The sequence below is a fragment of the Dromiciops gliroides genome, chromosome 1 (assembly GCF_019393635.1).
Source record: "Dromiciops gliroides isolate mDroGli1 chromosome 1, mDroGli1.pri, whole genome shotgun sequence".
NCBI lineage: Eukaryota > Metazoa > Chordata > Mammalia > Microbiotheria > Microbiotheriidae > Dromiciops > Dromiciops gliroides.
The window spans coordinates 28,485,352-28,505,964 of NC_057861.1; the positions used below are offsets into that span (position 1 = coordinate 28,485,352).

The following is a 20,613-nucleotide window of genomic DNA, read 5'->3' on the forward strand; positions in this document are numbered from 1 at the left end:
TGGTGTTAACTGAAGAAACATGAAACCCTCAGGTGATAGAAACAAATGACATTTGACAGTTTCTATTTTGACTTAAAAAATAATGGCCGGTGAGAACTTTTTTATTTAAACAAGAGTAAAATCTTAACCTTCAGTTTTCTTTTTCCTTCTCACAAGCCTCTATATCCTATACCTATGACGCCTATGCCAGTGAACCAAGCCAAGACCTATAGAGCAGGTAAAGGTGAGAAGAACATGGCCTGGGTTTGGGTTCAGTCTGCATGTTGCATGATCTGAAGAACTGGGTTTGGGAATACCTGGTAAAGATGCTGTGGTCCAGCCTTTTGAGGGTGGGTCGCACGGTGCGTTGGAGTGTTGGATGGTGGCTCAGCCGCAAAGCGGCTGAGCCTGGCTAGCTCTCCATCTGACCTCCTGGGGCCTCCCCTGAGTCCCAGTGAGGGGAGGGCAAGGGCAGTGCAGCAGTCTGTTGGATTGGGGTTCCTCATCTTTTTTGGGTGTTGTGGATCCTTTTGGTATACAGAAAGGTGGTGCTGGGCCCGAGATCAGGAAGACCTGAGTTCAGATCCCACCTCGGACACTTACTAGCTCTGTGACTTTGGGCAGGTCGATTACCTCTGTCTGCCTTCGTTTCCTCAGTGATAAAATAGAGATAATAATAGCACTTAACTCCTAGGGTAGTTGTGAGGCTTCGATGAGATATTTGTAATGTGCTTCTTATTATCAGCACAGTTTCTGGTGGGGCTGGTGTGTCTGGCTGTGGCCAAGCAGACCAATGCAAGCTCGGGAGGCTCTACCCCAGGTCAGGCACAAACTGTCTGCGTGGATAGTTGGAATGGAGACAGCTGTAACTGCACATCTCACATTTCTTTGGAGCTACTGTGATTCTGCTTTTGTTCCTAGAACACAGGGCAGGCACGCCTTTGATGCTAGGTGGTCCTATGCCAGTGTTTCTCATGCAGTAGATTCCACAGTTCTTCAGAGAGACCCTTAGACGGTGTTTGTATCGTGTCTTCTGACCTCCACATGCACACTTGTCTTCTGTGCATTCTCTATGAAATAGTCTTTTAAGCAAATGTACTTTGGGCATTCGAACAGCATGGCCAGACCGTTGGCACTTCACTCTTGGCAATAGAGTATGAATGCATTAGTAGTTCAACTTGAAAAAGGACTTCAGCGTCTGGTACCATATATTGCCAGGTGATCTGCAGGGTCGTCTTAAGAAAATCAAATGGTAGCGCTTCAGTTTCCTGGCATGCTTCTTACCTCCGTATTATCCTTTTCCTGGTACACTGTCCAGGTTTCATAGGTATACTACAATGAGGTCATGCATGGTGGTTCTGTAAGGGCAGCCTAATCCCTTTTCTCTCCCACACTTTGCTTTGGAGCCTCCCAGACACTGAGCAGCCTCTGGCAATGCATGTATCACCCTCATCATCAATGTGTACATCCCTGGAAAGTGTGCTGCCAAGGTAAGTGATCTCACCCAGCTGATTCAGAACTTCTCTGTTTGCTGTAACTGATGGTTCCATGGATGGCAGACAGGGGGTGCCTGTATCTTCTTAGTGTTACTCGTTAGACCCCATCAGCATAAGCAGCAGAGAACCTATCCATACTCTGTTGTATCTCAGCCTCAGAAGCTGCATTGAAAGCACAAAAAGTGTGCACCAACTTTCCCCCCACTTTAGTCTTGGCTGGTAGCCTTTTCGAATGAAATAATTTCCTCTTAGTGCAGTACCTGACTTTGATGCCATTTTTGTCCTCGTTGAAGGCATCTGACAATATTGCTGAAAATATGCTAAAAAAACAAATCACAGGAACAAGCACACAGCCCTGCTTCCCTCCGTTGGTGACTGAGAATGCACCAGAGCCCGTACCAACATCCTGAAACCAACATACAATGCTGATGAACTTCTCTGGGCAAACAACCTCTGCTACAATTGTCCACAAGCCCTCACAACCGACAGTATCAAAGATCTTGGTCAGATTCTGCTCCTGATGTTTCTCCTGGAGTTGTCAGGCAGCAAACGCCACATCAGTTGTTCTTCAGCCCTTTCTAAAGCCACACTGTCTCTCTGGTAGATGTCTGTCTTCCAGGTGAAGGATCAGCCTATTAAAGAGGACTATGGCAAGAGCCTTGCCAGCAGCGGTTTCTTAGTCACTTCTTAGAGAGACACCCCCACACCCCACCCCCGCCCCTTGTGAGTGTCGCAGGATAACCTATGTCCTTTTCCAGTGTTTTGACCACAGGGTGGGATCCCTGCCTTACATGGTAAGCAGGCTAGGATTGAGTGGTCCTTAGAAAAGGCTGCTCAAGATACTCAGGGGATTGCCAAATCCCACTACTACTTCAGTCCAATGAGAAGATGACCCTATGGCCTGGACCGGGCCGCTTGTGTGAAGGGTTGTGACTGCAGCCCCCAGTGTATCCGCATCTGCTGTTTTGTCACTTGTTTGTTGCCTAAGGTTCCCAGCACATAGCAGGCATTATATAAATTTTAATTTTGTTAGTTTTATTACTAGTCTGGTGGTGCCTAATGGACCCCTTTATTAAAATAATCTTTTAAAAATCCATAAATAAAAGATATTAAATAATTTGAGTCAGTGGTTAGTAAAATAAAGATGTAATTTTTTTTTCCTGCTCAGGTTTATAGGTATACTGAATTAAGGAGTCTATGGATCCCAGATTAAGAACTTTTTTATTTGATTGATGAAAATGTTCTTATAAAAATTATGTAGACATGCCTTAAAAAGAAACTTGGGCTGCTGAAGAATTCTGCAAAACTTACTTGTTTTGGGCTGGGTGGCCCAGTAGATAAAGCACCAGCCCTGGATTCAGGAGGGCCAGAGTTTAAATTTTGCCTCCGACACTTGACACTTACTAGCTGTGTGACCCTGCCCCACAAAGAAACAAGACCAACAAACCCCACAAAAACCCCGCTTCTTTTAACTACCTCTTCCAATGGGGATTCCGTGATTTTCTGTATTTGAGACATAGAGGGGATGGTCCTTTGCAGAAATGAGATGCAGTTGATTTCAAAATGTTTGCTGATGACAATACTGATATTAACAGTTGAACATTCAAGTTTGAATCATGAATGATGTCATTTCTACGTGAAATTTTTTAGAAGATTGGCAGAATCCTTTAAAAAGTTCTCATACCCCCAGGACTTTATTTCCACACCCTGAAAAATTCCAGCTTACAAATATTTTTTCAAAGAAGATATGGTATTATAGCCAAATTTCAGAACTCCCAGGTCAAGGAGAAAATACTGCAAGCAGCTAGGAAAAAGGAAGTCAAATACTGTGGAGCTCCAATGAGGATAAAGCAAGATCTAGCAGCTTCTACATTAAAGGACTGAAGGGCATGGAATAGGATATTCCAGAGGGCAAAGAACTGGGACTTCAGCCAAAAATCACGTACCCAGCAAAATTGAGTATAATTTTTCAGAGGCAAAAATGGGATTTCGGTGAGAAAGAGGTCTTTCAAGCATTTGTGATGAAAAGACCTGAACTGAATAGAAAATTTGACTTTCAAATACAAGATCCTGGAGAAGCATAAAAAGGTAAACAGGAAAAAGACTTCATGAGGGATATTAAAAGATCAAACTGTTTACATTTATACATGGGAAGGTAATACTTTGAAATCATAAGAACTATCTCAGTAAGAAATTCAGGGGCAGCTGGGTGGTGCAGTGGATGGAGCGCCGGCCCTGGACTCGGGAGAACCTGAGTTCGGGTGTGACCTCAGACACTTGACAATTGATAGCTGTGTGACCCTGGGCAGGGCGCTTGGCCCCAGTTGCCTCACCAAAAAACAAAACCAAACAAAACAAAAATTCTTCACAAGAAATTCAGAGAAGACAGGGCTGAACTGAATATGAAGGGATGATATCTGTAAAGCATTTATGTTTTGTTCTTTGTGGGGCAGACGGGGAGGGGGGTCTTATGTTTGGGGCTGGATTTGAGCTTGGGGGGGGTGGTCTCCTGGGTCCAGTGCTGGTGCTTTGTCCACTGTGCCACTTAGCTAATCCATGACGACATCATTAAAATAGGGTTGAGGTGTAGAAGGAATAAACTGGGGGAGGGAGAAGGGGAGAGATGGTCTGGGGAGAGGTATTTCACATGAAGGAAACAAGAAGAAAGCTTATGGAGGAGAGTAGAATAGGGGGAAGGAGTTGGAGTGAGTGAACCTTAATATCATCAGAATGAAGGACTAACATACATACTCAAATAGGTATAGTAATATACTTTTGCCCTGGAGGGAGGGAGAAAAGGACGGGGGGGGGGGGGGGGGGGGAGGGAGGAAAGGACAGACTGGGGGAGAGAGCAGTAAAAAACAAAACACTTTCAAGGAAGATAAAGATGGGGGCAGCTAGGTGGCGCAATGGATAGAGTACCGGCCCTGGAGTCAGGAGTACCTGAGTTCAAATCTGGCCTCAGACACTTAACACTTAACTAGCTGTGTGACCCTGGGCAAGTCACTTAACCCCAATTGCCTCACTAAAATTAAAAAAAAAAAAGGAAGATGAAGATGTTCTGCATTACTGCACCAGTATGACATATTGAATTGCTTGATCTCATAGGGAGTGTTGAGGAGGGAGGGAGGAAGAAAAATTTAGAACACAGAATTAGCTCAGGGACCTTGATCTCATTGGAGTGGGCTCATGGAGGGAATAGCTTTCATACCCAGTTGGGAGGAGCACTCTATTTGACCCTGCAGGAAAATAGGAGGGGAAGACGACAAGGAAAGAAGGGTGAAAAAAAGGGAGTGCAGAGCGAGGGAGAGGATAGTCAGAAGTAAGGCACCTCTGAGGAGGAATAGGTAAAAAGAAGATAGAGTAAATGTCATGGGAAGGGAATGGGATGGAGGGAAATAGTTGTGATGATTGACTATAATGGCAAAATGTATGGTACCTACTTTGCTGGGCTTTTGTGAAGAAGATTCTCTGTCAAGCTTAAGGTTGATATAGAGGTTGTGATGAACAGGATGCTATGGGGAAAACCTGGAGAGACCTACATGAGCTGAAGCAGAGTGAAATGTACTGTATACAGAATAACAGCAATAGCAGGGAATGATCTGCTGGGAAGCATGTGGTTATTTTCAGCAAGGCAATGATCCAATGTAACCCTGAGGGACTTATGAAGATTGCGGCCCATCTGCAGGGAAAGAACTGATAGTATCTGAAAACAGATGGAAACACATGTTAAAATTTTTTTTCATTTCCTCTTTGACAATTCCTTAATCTGAAGTTCTGGGTTTTTTGACTGTTTTCTCTCACAACTAGCTAATATGGGAATGTTTCCATGACTACTCATGTATAACTTATTTTGAATTGATTGAGTTCTTGTGGGTAGGGGATGGAAATGGAGGGGAGAAGAGAAGTTGGAACACAAAGTTTTTTAAAAATTGATGTTGAAATTTTGTTTTTATATATATTTTGGAAAATAAAATTCTATTCAGATTTTAAAAAAAAGATATGGTAATTCATTTCCACAGTTTTTAAGTGCCTACTTAATAGTTGAGATAACATACTTGATGTTGTAGATTCAAAACCACAGAATAAGATCATTCATTGCTTATGTTCTAATGAAACGATTCATGTTTTGCTGCTTAGACTTTTGGTTCCTAGCACAATTTCTAAAAACCATTTAGGAAAATGTTATGTAAAATTGTACTTTATTAGATCATTGCCTTTTTCTTATTCAGTGAGTAAAACATGATGCCAGAGCATAGGGCATTTGTGACTGAGAGTGTGAATCCCTAACCAGGAAGGTGCTGTGCAAGCCTCTCAGCCCTGTCTATAATCGGGAGGTGTCCTGCCACTTGTCCTGTGTATTGTTTGTTTGTTTTTTTTTTTTTGGCTTGGTTTGTCCTGTATATTTACATTGCTAAAATTCTAGCTAAACTGTCTAAAATATCTAATGAGTGGTCGCCAATAAATTATAAGCTTTAGCAAGAGTTAGACTTTTAAGCATTTATTAAGGAGAATAAGAATTTGGTAAAGAGAGAGAAAGGCCTAGATTCCTATCTATTAAAGGGAGGTCTCTTCTAGCTCCGCTCTCCACCAGAGTCCAAAGGAAAGAGAGTGAGACTGAGCGCCAGTCTCTTCCTTCCTCCTCCCACTAGCCCGCCTCACTTCCTGACGCCAAAGAAAAGACTCCTGGTCTTGCCCTCAAAGACCTTCGCTTCATGGGCGGAACTCTTCTACAGTGTCTTGTAACGATTGGAATGACGCCACCTGCTGGATACTTACTGTAGAAGAGTTCTGCCCATGAAGGGAAGGTCTTTGAGGGCAAGACCAGGAGTCAGGAAGTGACGCGGGATAGTGGGAGGAGGAAGGAAGAGACTGGCGCTGACACTGGGGCTCTTTCCTTTGGACGCTGGAGGAGAAGGGAGCTAGAAATGTGCTCTCCCTTTAATAGATAGGAATCTAGGCCTTTTTCTCTCTCTTTACCAAATTCTTATTCTCCTTAATAAATGCTTAAAAGTCTAACTCTTGCTAAAGCTTATAATTTATTGGCGACCACTCATTAGATATTTTAGACAGTTTAGCTAGAATTTTAGCCCTTAACAGTCTCCAGCAGGTGGCATTATTCCAATTGTTACATGGTACATCGCTGGTGGAGTTGTTTGGTGCAGGAAACTTCCAGAGAGGCTTTCACTGCACTTGCTTTCATTCTTTGGCTCTTTGTCATCTTGCTGTGCCCTGGGTCCCTAAGAAGTGAAGGAATTTGTCCTGCCTCCGAGCTCCTGCTCTGTCTCCCTTGCAGCAGTTGCCACCTGGTCCTGGGGGGGTGTAGATAGCCCTGTTTTTTAAAGAATCAGAAGATGGGGCTTAGGGTTCATGAGCAGCTTGGGACATTGAAGGCACTTTGCTTCAGGATTTCTGAGATGCTGTTTGGCCACCTCTCTTCTTCTAGTTCAAGTATGCCCAGATTACCCTTCATCTAACAGTACCTGCCAAAGAATTCTAGATTGCTGGTCTAATTAAGTGGGCTACTCATCAAATGACCCTCTAGAATCATGTGTCTGCCCTTCCCTTAGTTTTTCTAGCATGTACAAAAGATAGTTGTAAATAATTGAAGTTTCGTATAATGAATGACCAAAACTTGCTTTGTTCAGGGACATCATTAGTAACACAAAAACATCAAACAAATTTTTTTTTCCCCTCTCTCTCTCTCTCTCTCTCTCTCTCTCTCTTTTTTTTTTTGGGTGAGGCAATTGGGGTTAAGTGACTTGCCCAGGGTCACACAGCTAGTAAGTGTGTAAAGTGTCTGAGACTGGATTTGAACTCAGGTCCTCCTGAATCCAGGGCTGGTGCTCTATCCATCGCGCCACCTAGCTGCCCCAACATCAAACAAGTCTAATGGACTTTAATCCATTCCTTTAATTGGGTGTGTATCTCATAGCCTAACCTTGCTTTTTGATAGTGTTGAAAAATCAATCATTCTCACAAAGCCTATAGGAAAAACTATTTCAAGAAGAGCTATTTCTACTGAAGCTGCTGTCTTTAAGAATAAGGAAGAAAAAAATTTTTTTAATTGATGCAAACTCTGTGCTCACAGGGGATGCAAGCCACATTGGTCATGCCTTTGAAGAACTTAGCAGGAAATTAGAGACCCTCCTCCAGAAACAGTAATAATTGAAGAGTCCTGGAATATCCAGAAGGGTAAAGAGCACAAAATTGGTTGAGATTGGCTTTTCCAAATGAATATCAAATTATTTAAAGATTCAAAAGCTATTTCTTCTCATCATCTACTTCATTGGAATCACAGTATGGTTTTGGTCTAATATTTCTTTATATAGCTTAGATATAATCAGCTATTTCTTCAAATTTAACTATAGAAGGAAAACAGCAGTCTTCATCAGCTCATTCATTATTTTACGTGTTCTGTCTTGAAATCCAAGATTAAAAAGCAGAAAGTAAATGAAGATGGCACTTGCACTTCATTTGACTAGATTGGAAAAAATATCAGAACACTTAGTACAGGATGTGGGGGAAAGTGCTTTCAGATATTGCAGAAAACAGATTCCTTCCTCCAGGCGTTGGAGCTAAACAGGTGACCTGGATTCTGCTTGGTGTCTGCCTCCTGAATCTTGGTGATGACACTCAGGAGACCCTACTCATGGCTTCTCCCTGGTTACGTTCTGACTTCTGTAGCATGGATGAAGAGAGACATTCTACATTTGTAACCGTGCTAAATCAAGAAATGAATTTTAGAAAGGGTAGAGAAAGGTATCCATCCCTCTGGACAAGCCTTTGTTTTTTTGGGGTCTGAAGTTTAAAAATTTAAGCATCAGAGGCAGGCGAATGGAGAAATGTTTGGAGGAGATAGAGTTTGGTCTAATCATGTAGTTGATAGAACTTGTGAATGCAGGTATTTTCTTCCCTTTTCTTCCATTTCTCCCCCTTAGATCCTTTTTCTGATAATAAATTTCTTTTTTTTCCTGTATCTGCTTGATGACAGTGTGCAGGGTCCTGTGTCCAGAGGTCATGTAAACCTTGTTTTGCTCTACTGGCACTTTTGGTAATATGTTTTCCTTTTTCTCATTTCTCATAAGATAGCAAAAACAAAAAAATAAGGTTTTAAGATCTGTCTCCTTTGGTGATAAAGCCACTTAAAATTCATTTAGTACATTTGTAATTTATGGATCATCAGGGGGCCAAAGCTATTAGCGATGAGCTTCTGATTAATTAGCAAAGGTGTTCCTCCTACAATAGTCTGTTGTGAGATCTGCAACAATTACCTCCATGCCATGAGAAAGCATTAGTATAAAAATATCACCATAATAAACCATGCTTTTGAATATCAACTTAATACCATAGAGAGAATGTGTAATATGTGCCAGTCAGCTATCCTGAGTTCTTTACAAATATCTCATTTGCTCCTTTCAGCCATTTGATGAGGTACAATTAGGATCTCCATTTTAAAGATGAGGAAACGGAGGTAGACTGAGGTTAGGTGATTATTGAAGGGTCACATAACTACTCAGTGTCCGAAGTGGGATTTGAACTGTCTGTCCCATTTCAGGTCCAGCTCGCTATCCAGTGTACCACCTACTACCTCTAAAGAGCAAACTGTATGTCAGTATGTGTGTCTGTCCATGTGTTAACATGTACACAATAAGGAAATAACCATTTAACTCTTCCCAATTTTATTTCTTTACAAAATTAAACAAAAACCCAAACATGATAAATAACAACATAATGGGGAAAACCCAACAAAAAGCACACCAAACAAAACCAGTCTTCTGTCCCCACTCTACATCTTCATCTTTTACATTTTGGGGCTTTTGAGAAAGTTATTTCCTAATAGAAATTTCTGTCTTTTATAGTACCAAATATGCCACAACAGCGGCAAGATCAGCACCCCCAGAACACCTTGATGCATCCTGCCTCAGCCGCAGGCCCACCCATTGTGGCCACACCGCCAGCTTATTCAGCACAATATGTGGCCTATAGCCCTCAGCAGTTTCCAAATCAGCCTCTTGTTCAGCATGTGCCACATTATCAATCTCAGGTGAGTCTGCCCCTCCTCAACTGTTTTCATTTTCCTTCTGTCTTTGCATTTGAGTCATAAGCATCCTTTGATAGGTTCTTGTTTCTCACATTATTACTTTTATTTTGCACAATTTGATAGCAAAGATTTCCTTCTGCTCCCTAATATTCTTTCCCCCAGATAAAATGACCACTTAAACCTCAGAAGAGGTTTTTGTAATTTTTTTAAATTAAAAAAAAATTTCAATTTAAAGCAAAAAACAGGACAGCTTTTGTAACAAGCTTGATGCCTTTAAATACTTGATTTATTGTATAGCTTCTGAAGAGTTTTTGCTACACTTTCTCATCTTCATCATATAAAATGTTACCAAATTTGCTTGCTTTTTTACTAGATCGCAATGATCCATTCAAAAGACTGAGGGAGAAGGAGTTTTTTTCATTTGTTTAATAGTACTATATAAATGTGTCTTCCCTTCCCCAGTAAGTGAAGTTTCCTTCTGAAAAGATAGTTGTTTGTGAAAACTTGTGATGTGACCTATGGAGTTAAGACTCTTGACATCTAAGTAATTCTGTTGTGACATTTCTATGTTTTTTTATGTTTTGTTTGAACACAGCATCCTCATGTCTATAGTCCTGTAATACAGGGTAATGCTAGAATGATGGCACCGCCAACCCATGCCCAGCCGGGTTTGGTATCCTCTTCAGCAACTCAGTACGGTGCTCATGAGCAGACACATGCGATGTATGGTAGGAAACGCTTTCATGTTCATGTCATTGTGAATTGTGTGAGAGTGCTTTTAATCTCTTTAGAGCTTTGGAAATGACTGTGGTTTTTTACAATTATCTGGTATCCCAGAACATTGAGGATCAGTAAGCTATAGAAAAATGGATAGAATTCCCCTGCCTGGTTTGCTTTATCACTCTAGACAGATCACCTAATGTCTCTGTATTTTATCTGTAAAATGCAGGTGATGATACTTCTCATTCCCTTTTCCTTAGGTTGTTAAGTAGAGACATGACAACATATATAATGTACTGGGGGTGTGTATATATGTACATATACATGTATTATAAAAGAAAGGGGCTATGTAAGCTAAAGTGTTATCATCACTGTCTTCATCCTTTGATTTTCTAATTAAGGCATGCTTAAAAGTGACTTACTATGAAATGATAGGAAAAAAGGGTCCCTAAATCTAGGCCCACATTTTATACTTAAACATTTTCAAGCCTATGAAAAAGATGGAAGGAAATGGAATAACAATGTGCTCGTCTCTATTTTGAAAGGTAAATGACCTTATAATACTCAACAATAGAAGGATTTATGAAGACAAAAAAAATAATAAAAGCTCTTAGTAGAAAGACTTAAATGACAGCAAGTTTTGTTACTGCAAAAGCCTGGAAGCAACCTAAAATGTCCAGCAGTATGGAAAAGACTAAATCAAATGTAATTGTGTACTGTGATGTAAATAACATTGATAGGTGCAGGCAAAATACTGAAATGATACAAAAGACTGAAAAGGCTTCTATGAAATAATGCAGCAAAAGAAAATTAGAACCAGAAAAAATCACTTACACCCAAAATGAATGAACCTAAATAATCTTGATGGGCAGTAATATTTTATACATTGAATTTAGTTAACACACACAGTGATTAAGGAAGTTAGTATGTTCTCATAGAAAGTTTATAAAAATCATTTAATTTTTTCCCAAAATTGCAGGTGCCACTGGTAGCTTTTGATACTTCTGAAATAGGTTGCTGCACTAGATATGAATAGCATAAAAGGGTTGGGGTGTTGAAACTGTCATTTTGGTAGGCATTATCTTGAAACATAATCTTAATAAATTAACCCTAAACACATGCTATGAGTATACATAGAATGAACTATATTGCAAAATGTAAAGAGTTTAATCTTACCAAGTATATAAGAGTGTTTAATAGCAGCAATCTTGGTCTACGTTTTGTTGTTTTCATAGGCCTTCATTTAAGCCAACCCAGCAACTTTCTCCTTTTGAAATTCATGCAAACTATTACAAATAATATTTAAAGTAAAAATTCTGTTTGGCTAGGTATTATAATTAGATTTACCAAATATCCAGAATTTCAGAGATCATTCCAGATGATTAAAATACTTAATTTATATGTGTTTCATTAGTGCATTAGCTCATCTTTGAAAGTTGGCAGCCACATTATACTAAAGTGTAATTGTTCCTTTTTCAAGAGTACCCTGGATTTCCCATTTAAAAAAACAAAACAGTCCTTTAAGGGTCTCTTTCATGTGTATTCTTCTCTATGCCAGTAAAGATGACAACCTCGCGACACCTTAGTCATCCATCTTGAATTATCATGGCTGGGAAAATGATGCTCAATTTCCCAAGTCTCTGGTGAAGACCCTTCTTGAGTGTGGTTGGGCTTGTCTTTGGCTAAGATGCTTGCTTCCTAATGGCTCTACTTGAACCCCAGACCATTTGTAAAATCTTTTCGAGCTTGTGCTCTGCTAGCATAGCCTTTGGAACCCAGGATCACTTAGGAAAAGGGTTTTAGCGGTACTCAGTCCACAGGGAAAGTGTGTTAGAAAAGGAAATTTACTATATGAAAAAATAATAATAACCTACTTTTTGGGTGCACTAGTTTGACTTAACCTAATAGTAGAACAGTCATTTATTCAACTTCTAATGACCCTGTTCCAGTATTATTTTAACTATAAGACTTATGTAATCTCAGGGAACTTTTTTTTTCCACGTGAGGAATCTTACCTTCTTTTCATTGCCAATAGAAAAATATGAGAAGCTTACATATGGACAGCTTTCTAGACCTTCTCTAACAGGATTTTCATGAAAAGATCTGAATTAGAAAGCAGATGACTGAGTCATCTTGCACTTAAATCATTTATAAACCCTATTTCTCACCCATATGAGAGTCAAAGCAGGAGAATGTTACTCAGGCTCTATAAGTCTTTTTTCTTTTTGGAAGCATTGGGGTTAATTGACTTGCCCAGGGTCATAGCTAGTATGTAGAGTCTGAGGCCAGATTTGAACCAGTCCTGATTCAAGGACTGGTGTGGGCCCTATAATTCTTAATTAAATCCTTTTCTAAACCAAATTGTCTTTAAGATCTCATGGCAGAATACCTAAAGCCACTATGCTCTTTGGTTCTTATTCTCAATACTAAAGTATTTAAATCAAGCCCTACAGACTCCACTCTAAAAGCAGTGCTTCCTGATGGACTTCATACACTCTTGGTTTCCTTGAATGTTGAGTGAACTTTGGATTGCAAGAGGAATGCAGGTTTTCTGTACCATTTCCTTTGGCTTCCATTCTAATCTGGATCAAAATCTGTCTTGAGGGTTTGTTTTAAAGTGGGTTGTACATTTGTATCACTGGACTTGTCATTTTACAAGCCGCCATGCTTTTTGTGGATGGCATCCATAATCTTTGGGGTGATTGTAGTATATTATAGATGCCATACTCTTGACAGTAAGTGATGAGACATTTTTCAGATGCTTCTACTCCTATTCTGTTCTGTTCTGTTCTGTTCTATTCTATTCTATTCTATTCTATTCTATTCTATTTCAGATGCTTTGGCTTTCTCCTTGGCTTTTCCAACAGTTTGTTATGTGATATATAAACCCTGGTTGAGATCTGATTATGAATTTTTATAGAGCTTAATTTTTCCAAAATTTTAAATCTCCTTTGCTTAAAAAAAAATTACCATTGCCTTTGGAGCTTACTACCACTTATTTTCAGTCACAATATTGTGTAGATGAAAATTATAGGCACTACTGCCCAGGTATTCTTTAATATTCATTACATAACTTTCTTGGTATCATATTGGTCGATAAGCAAGCTCATAAGCTTTCAGTCAACTGACTTAGTAAATGTTTCATCAATTTAAATAATAGAGAGATGTAGACTCATGAAGTACTTCCAAGTCTAGCATTTGTTTTCCCTATCATATCTTTAAAAATATCATTAGTATAATAAGCAGAGACTTGACTGACTTGGCCTGTCACCTCTCTTTAAACAGCAATATCAAACTGCTACATTTTTGTCAGTGGCACTTTGAAGGACTCTCTACTTATAATTTACATTTTCATCAATCATTCTTACCTTGAAAAGTAATTCTCTCCAGTCATGGGATTCAGTATTAAGTTACTTATCCATAATAAAGTACATATACTTAAAAGCTAGAATTCTTCAAAGTTTTTTCAAAATCACTTTCTTGCAACTTAGATACATTTCATCAGTCTTTATTGGTGTCAACATTTTTGGTGGTATTTTTGCATGTTAAAAAAGCATGTAAAAAAAATTTCCTACTTCCTCTCTCACCCTCTGCCTCCCTTTGTTCCCCAAGATAACCCTATATTTCAGTAGCATGGTGTTAACTATGGTCTTTTTTTTTTTTTTAACAAAAATTGAACATATCCCCTTACTGCTGACGTTTGGCTTTGTTCATTGGGATATTCCTTTTGAAAGGGGTTAGTATGGTGAATTTATCTGTATTTTGAGAGCTGCTTTCTGTAGGCCTTGAAGTCCCACTCAGATTTGGATAAATAGAGGAGGTATTACCAAAAATAAGACTTGTGAAATGTGGGATAGATTTGGCATTATGTTTTTTCCCTTCTTAAGTGGCAGAAAACAACCTATGTCTCCAGTACTTTAGTAATTTGAGCATTTTGGACTTAGTTCAGACTTAACTTGAATTGAGGGTTTTGGAGATTCTATAGTATTGTTTCTTGTTAATGGACTTTTCCTTTGTATTCTCATAAAGTGAAATCTAGGAAATAAACTCTCTTTCTTCACAGTCATATGCCACACATTTCATTGGTCATGTGCTATTTTCATGGGGTCTTCTACTATAATGTATTAAGTTCCTAAAGACCTGAGTAGGAAGAAATGTGTTGGCATATTGATTATTTTAAATGAACATAAAACTTTCTCAAGCAGGGCTCATCTCATACACAACTATGTCATATTGAAAATGTAACATCTTAACAAAACACTCTAAAGAATTTTAAATGTTTGAATGTTGTTTAGTTAATTAAAATTTCTGGTGTATCATCGGAACACTTACTGTCACTTTTTTAGCCTTCATTTTTGCATCATTCACATTTAACTTAAGTGGTTCATTAACAATACTATTCAACTGAAAATGTTGTCAAGGGATGTGCAGATATTGTCAGGTTAGATGAAACCACAAATTCTGTAATTGCTGGTCTTTGAATGTCTGTAAATGGCCATATATCACTCAGTCAACAAGTATTAAGCACCTTCTATGGACCAGGCACTGTCTTAAATACTGGGGATAAAATTATAAAGGATTCAGCTACTTCACCCCCTTCTTAGGAGTTATCCCTCTCCCTTTGTCTGGTTTTCTAATTCAGCTTGTCTGTTGTTCTGTCTCACAAAAATGATCATAGTGAAATATAATCTATGTTTAGCCACTGAGAAGTCTGAATACTTGTACATTTTTATATTATTGATGATATGTTATGATTAAGTACCCACTGAATAATACCTATAAACTTCCTTTCATAAAATTATAGTTTCTATAAAACTAGAATGTTTGTTATAGATGTCATTTGAGTTACCTTATGTGAATTCTTAGGTAAATATCTTATTTTGGTTCAAGCTTTGCTTCAGAGTTGTTCAGTGGTCTTTTGTTATATATTAATTTTATTCCTTTCAATTAGCAAGTCAACATGTGGACCTGGACCACCCCAGTACAGAAGAAAAGTGACTGGTGGGGCAGTGGCATATATAATTTGAGTTAATTTAGTGGTAATATTTTAAAGTGCTGAATGTCAGTAATAAAATAAAGAAAATTCTGCATGAAAGCAATCTTGAAGAAAGTGATTGAATGTCATCCTTTCCAGAACATTAGGAAAGTGCACACCTAAAAAGGCTAATTTACCTTTCTATTTTCCAAATTCAGCATGTCCCAAATTACCATACAACAAGGAGACAGGCCCTTCTTTCTACTTTGCCAGTGAGTTGGGTTTTTTATATTAATTTTGATTGTACAGGAAAACACATTTTAAAGATTATATGTTAGAGGAGTAGACTTGTTGAATAATCTTGTACCAGACAAAGACATTCATTAACATTCTTAAAGCAAAAGTTAAAAAGAGAAATCATGATGCCCAGTTTACAAAAACTGGAATTAATTGGAAAAATTATTTAAGACACTAATTTATGTATACCAAGCAAAGATATTCACAGTCATCAGAAGTGTTGAGTAAGTTTCTTGTTCCAAGATTTCAATAGCAATGAAAAAACATAAAACCAGTTCTTTTATCTTATATCAGAGTAAGCGAATAGTGTTCTTTAAAAGGAACTACTATTTGGGGACCTTAAGATTCAACCTGGAATTTTTTTTTTTTCTGTTTGTTTAAATTTTCTTTTGAAGTCTCCTGGCTAGAAAAACATATGTACCTTTTGCAGTTTTTAAGTGAATAACTTTATCAATGCAGAAAACCTTTACATCCTTCTTTTCACTAAGATACACTATACTTTATATAAGCGAATGGTAACACATTGATGGTTTTCAGTATACGGGTGGGAGGACAAATCGTCATGAGCCAGCTTGGAATGAAATGGACAGATTTCCTAGAATCTTATTTGTGTCATAAAGAGGACACAACCCCCCAAACTCTCAAATGTATCATTTTCCAATTGAAAAGCCAAGGATCTGTATCTGGCAGAGTGCTGGATTTGGACTTTCAGAACCTGGGGGTGATGCTTAACCTGCATCCCTACAACAACTTCTGTCCTCTTTAAAGACATTAGAGTAATACGTGGAAAGGAAATTGCTTAGAACTCTTCGTATATTATTTCAATGAACACTTTTTAAACTTTGTGTGAAATGTCTAATAGATACTTTTCTTTGTAGTTGGAACCTTTTGAAGTGACAAAAATATTCTACAAACCTATTGAATATCATCTTCTTTTTAGCAGATTTTTTTTTCATTTAAAGTGTTTTTTTCCTGAAGTTTAATATGACTTGGTATCCAAAAATTATGTTGCTAAAATAGAACTTCGTGTATGTGCATATTTTGATTTGGTATGTGGACATTTTGACAAGTTTAACCCTTTAATAGATACTCTTTAAAATGGAGTCTTGCTGTATGTATATACTCTTAAAGGGAAACTGTATGTATATGTTTACAGTGTGTGAAAAGCATTGTCAGTTCTTTATTACTTAAATTGAGGTCTCCATGGTAGTTATCCTCACCATCTTACTGTCTCTGGCAGTAGTCTTGGAAGAAGTTTCCTGGTAAGTAACTGAAATATCACAGTCTTTGATAATCAACACCTAAAGTGTAATTTTTGATAGAGCAGAATGTCCCTCTTTGGAAAGGGGAGACTGTCTTAGGTACTAACAGTTGAGTTGCTAATTCTAATGTCCTGTGGCTTCATTTTTTTTCCTCTTAATGTCAAGCCATTTTGTTATGGTTTGTTCTAGTTACCTTTCGTTCACTTTCTAAATAGTTTCCAACATCTTTTGTCCTCCCCTTTTATTTCAGCATTCATTTGAAACGTTTGGGTTTTGTTTTCAAATCTGTACTGTGTTGGGAGACTTCTCCCAGCTTGTGCATCCAAGGTCAGGATGGCAAAATTGCTTTTAAAACAAAACACAGTCTTCTATTATGAAACTAATGAGGTCGTGAAGGTGACATTTTAAATTTGTGAGTAGTTTGATTACTTGTCCCATAGTAAATCGGGTGGTTTACTATAGAGGGCTCTTGGTATTTTTATTTAAGAGTGTCTATCTCCTCCCTAACTTGGGGGGTAGGTCTCTGACCTAGCCCTGAGGGTTTTTATTCTCTAGCTAACTACCACATGAGGTAGTGCTACTTTGTGTGGCCATAGGTATAAACCGTTAGAGCTGGAAAGGACCTTCAGTCTCTGTGGCATTCCCATTCAGAGGTGACTGAACTTTTGAGAATACTTGCGCTAGGAATGATGTTTAATTGCCAAAGAGCTAGTCAGAGGATCACAGGTCATTTATGATTTTTCTTTGACTAGCTAAAGTAAAGGAATTTAAATCTGACTAATTGCTACTTCAGAATCTGCTCTACCTCATCCTTCTCCTCCCACTGTCTCTCTTATTTTCTCTTCTTTCTTTATGCCTCTTTCCCCTCCATGTATTCCTCGTATCATTTACTACCCTGTCTGCTCTCCTTCCCTTCCCCCATTTCTGTCTCTTCATTAATTGATCATAATTTAGACTCTGTGTGTGTGAGCGTGCGAGTGCGCGTGCACATATGTGCGTGCTCAAGGCACATGCTTTATTTATTTGTTTTTGGTGAGGCAGTTGGGGTTTCCCAGCTAGTAAATGTCAAGTGTCTGAGGCTGGATTTGAACTCAGGTCCTCCTGACTCCAGGGCCAGTGCTCTATCCACTGTGCCACCTAGCTGCCCCCTCAGCTAGTGTCAAGTGTCTGAGACTGGATTTGAATTCAGGTCTTCCTGAATCCAAGGCTGGTGCTTTATCTAATTCGCCACCTGGCTACCCCTTTTCATTCCATATTAATGCCTCTTTAAAAATCTTTAAGTTTCCTTCCTGATGTCTGGGTCCTTTTGAGTTAAAATGTGAGTAGCTTTTCACTTTGTTTAAATGGTCGGCTTGAGAAAATAATTTTAACTAGAACTACTTAAGTATTATTTGCACCATGCAATTAATTTTAAAATATGGCCTTGTGTTTTTTTTTCTTTACCTTATGTCTTGGTGCTTTTAATCTTCTGTTTTACTAAAGTTCTGGTAGGGAAAAGATGTTGTGTCTTTGTGAGTAAAAAAAATTTTTTTTAACCTACCAAAAAAACCCCAAGCCCTGAGGTGACTGTAAAGAATGACAGCATTTGAAAATGCTTGTGTGGACCGGAAACATTTGTGTAACGTGTTGAAAGTTGGAATAGGGATTAGTCCCGCTAGTAGAAGTATTTTCATAGAACGTAATATTGACTGCCCTTCTGTTTTGATTCTAGACCTGTAAGAGTGAAGGCTGGGGTGTTGAAAGAACATAGTCCCACCCTTCAGGATAAAAGATCTTTCCATTGAATTTTTTGAGTAATAATTTTAGACTTTTTTCACCTACATCTACTCATTAACTTGCTTAACTTGACACATTTTCAACAGAAAGGATTAGAATAGAAGCTAGGATTTTTGTTAATGGGGGTTATTACTAGAGGGCACTTGACACTTTTTTTTATTAGTGCCTAAGTAACAAAAGTAGCAAAAGGTTCCTCCTCATGATTTTAAAATACTAGTCTTAATTCTGTCTCTGGTAAAAAGCCTTTTTTGTCTTTGTACTGTTATGTGCTTTTGGTTAGAAGCTAATTACAAACAACACATTTTGGAGAACTTCATTCCAGGCCTTTTGGGTGAAGTAAATAAACCAGAAAACTTAGAAAGTCTTTTTGTCCAGGATCCTCACAAAACCTCATAAATGGAGTTTTGAGTGATTGGTGACTGGCTTAGTTGGTGTATGTATTCCTACAGAGTAATGCTATGTGGAGTCTCCCTCTGTTAAGAATTTGGTCCTCCTACAAATTAGGCATTTAAGAAGTTTCTTTTAAAGAGACAAGGAGGGGGCCGCTAGGTGGCGCAGTGGATAAAGCACCGGCTCTGGATTCAGGAGGACCGGAGTTCAAATCTGTCCTCAGACACTTGACACTTACTAGCTGTGCGACCCTGGGCAAGTCACATAACCCTCATTGCCCTGCTGAGAGAGAGAGAGAAGGAAGTGTCATCATTGGCTTTTGGTTTGAAATTGTTAGAGAAACCATGACTAAAGATTGACTTTATGAAACTTAGCTTTTTAAGTCACATTTAGTTCATTCAAAGCAGAACCTGTCTAGCTGTGTGGCCCTGGGCAAGTCACTTAACCCTTGTTGCCCTGCCCCCCCCCCAATCAAAAACAAACCCAGAACCTGTCATTCTAATAATATTTGTATAAAGTTGTAATAAGGACAGGTAAGCCAAATTTTAAAATCTAGATCTTTCGTGTCAAGTATCTTCCCCCTTAGACCTGTGAAGAATGATGAGTAGAAATTGCTGCATAGCCCAATGGCTAGACAGTTGTGGAAAAAAGGAAAGTAGGCTGATTGAGTGGTGTGAGTGATGCTTTTTAGTTAAGCCAGTGAGTTTGTTGACACTGAGAATACTTTCATGGAACTGTGGGCCTTCACGATGTCTGTGTTTGGACCCCTGGATTCTGGGAATGATGCCCGTCTCATCTCTTTCCTTAAAAAGTCTAGGGGGCAGCTAGGTGGTACAGAGGATAAAGCATCAGCTCTGGATTCAGGAGGACCTGAGTTCAAATCTGTCCTCAGACACTTGATCCCCCCCCCCAAGTCTAGACGATGAGAGGACACAGATTTCCTGGGATGTAGAAGTGTACAGTGGGAAGAGCACTGGGTTCAGATCCTGCCTTCAGCCAGGCACGACCTCTTCTGTAAGGTGAAGGGGGTGGACCAGATGGCCTTTGAGGTCCCTTCCAGCTCTCGCTCCGTGCTGTTATCCTTCTTAGCACATTCTAGTGTATCTTACATCTCACACTCAGAAAGTTTTTCCTAATGGACAAACCATATTCTTTTTGTTTCAATGAATTTAAAACGCTTGTCTCTGGGAATTCAATTCCACTGATGCAGACTGTGTTTCTGGCAATGGATGCACAGGTGATCATGACATAACATAGCAGAGGCTCTTTGGTGTGCTCTAAGCCAGAGGGAACACGTGACCAAGTTTCATGGCCCTTGGTTTCCCAAAGCCCCATATCCTGTATCATGACAGTGCTTAACTCTTGTTTCATGGACCTAACCTCTGCATGATGCTCATCATTAACTCCACAGTCACCTGGTCACGTTAAACTTGGGAACAGTGGATTGATTACTAGTGAAGGGTTATTTTCTGCTTGCAATGGGTCACACAAGTGTCTGTAGCCCAGTGCCATGTGTTCAGAGACCAGAGGAACTGTTTTAGGGTCATTGGAAAAACAAACTCAGCTTCTGAGGGATTCTGGGATTTTGGGGTTAATGCAGATGCTCACATGAGGTGAGCATTTTGTTCTCTATCCTTCTATAGTCTCAGTCTGATACACAGTGGTTTCAGATAT

General features: G+C 39.0%; 1 protein-coding gene across 1 annotated transcript in view; it reads left to right on the plus strand.

Moving 5' to 3' along the window:
• ATXN2 (ataxin 2) overlaps positions 1 to 20,613 on the plus strand; it is a 114,942-nt gene that overhangs the window by 88,084 nt on the left and 6,245 nt on the right. The window contains 4 exon segments of the mRNA XM_043979162.1: positions 157 to 223; positions 9,338 to 9,522; positions 10,115 to 10,247; positions 15,433 to 15,486. Of these exon segments, the coding sequence (XP_043835097.1) occupies positions 157 to 223; positions 9,338 to 9,522; positions 10,115 to 10,247; positions 15,433 to 15,486 (439 nt within the window).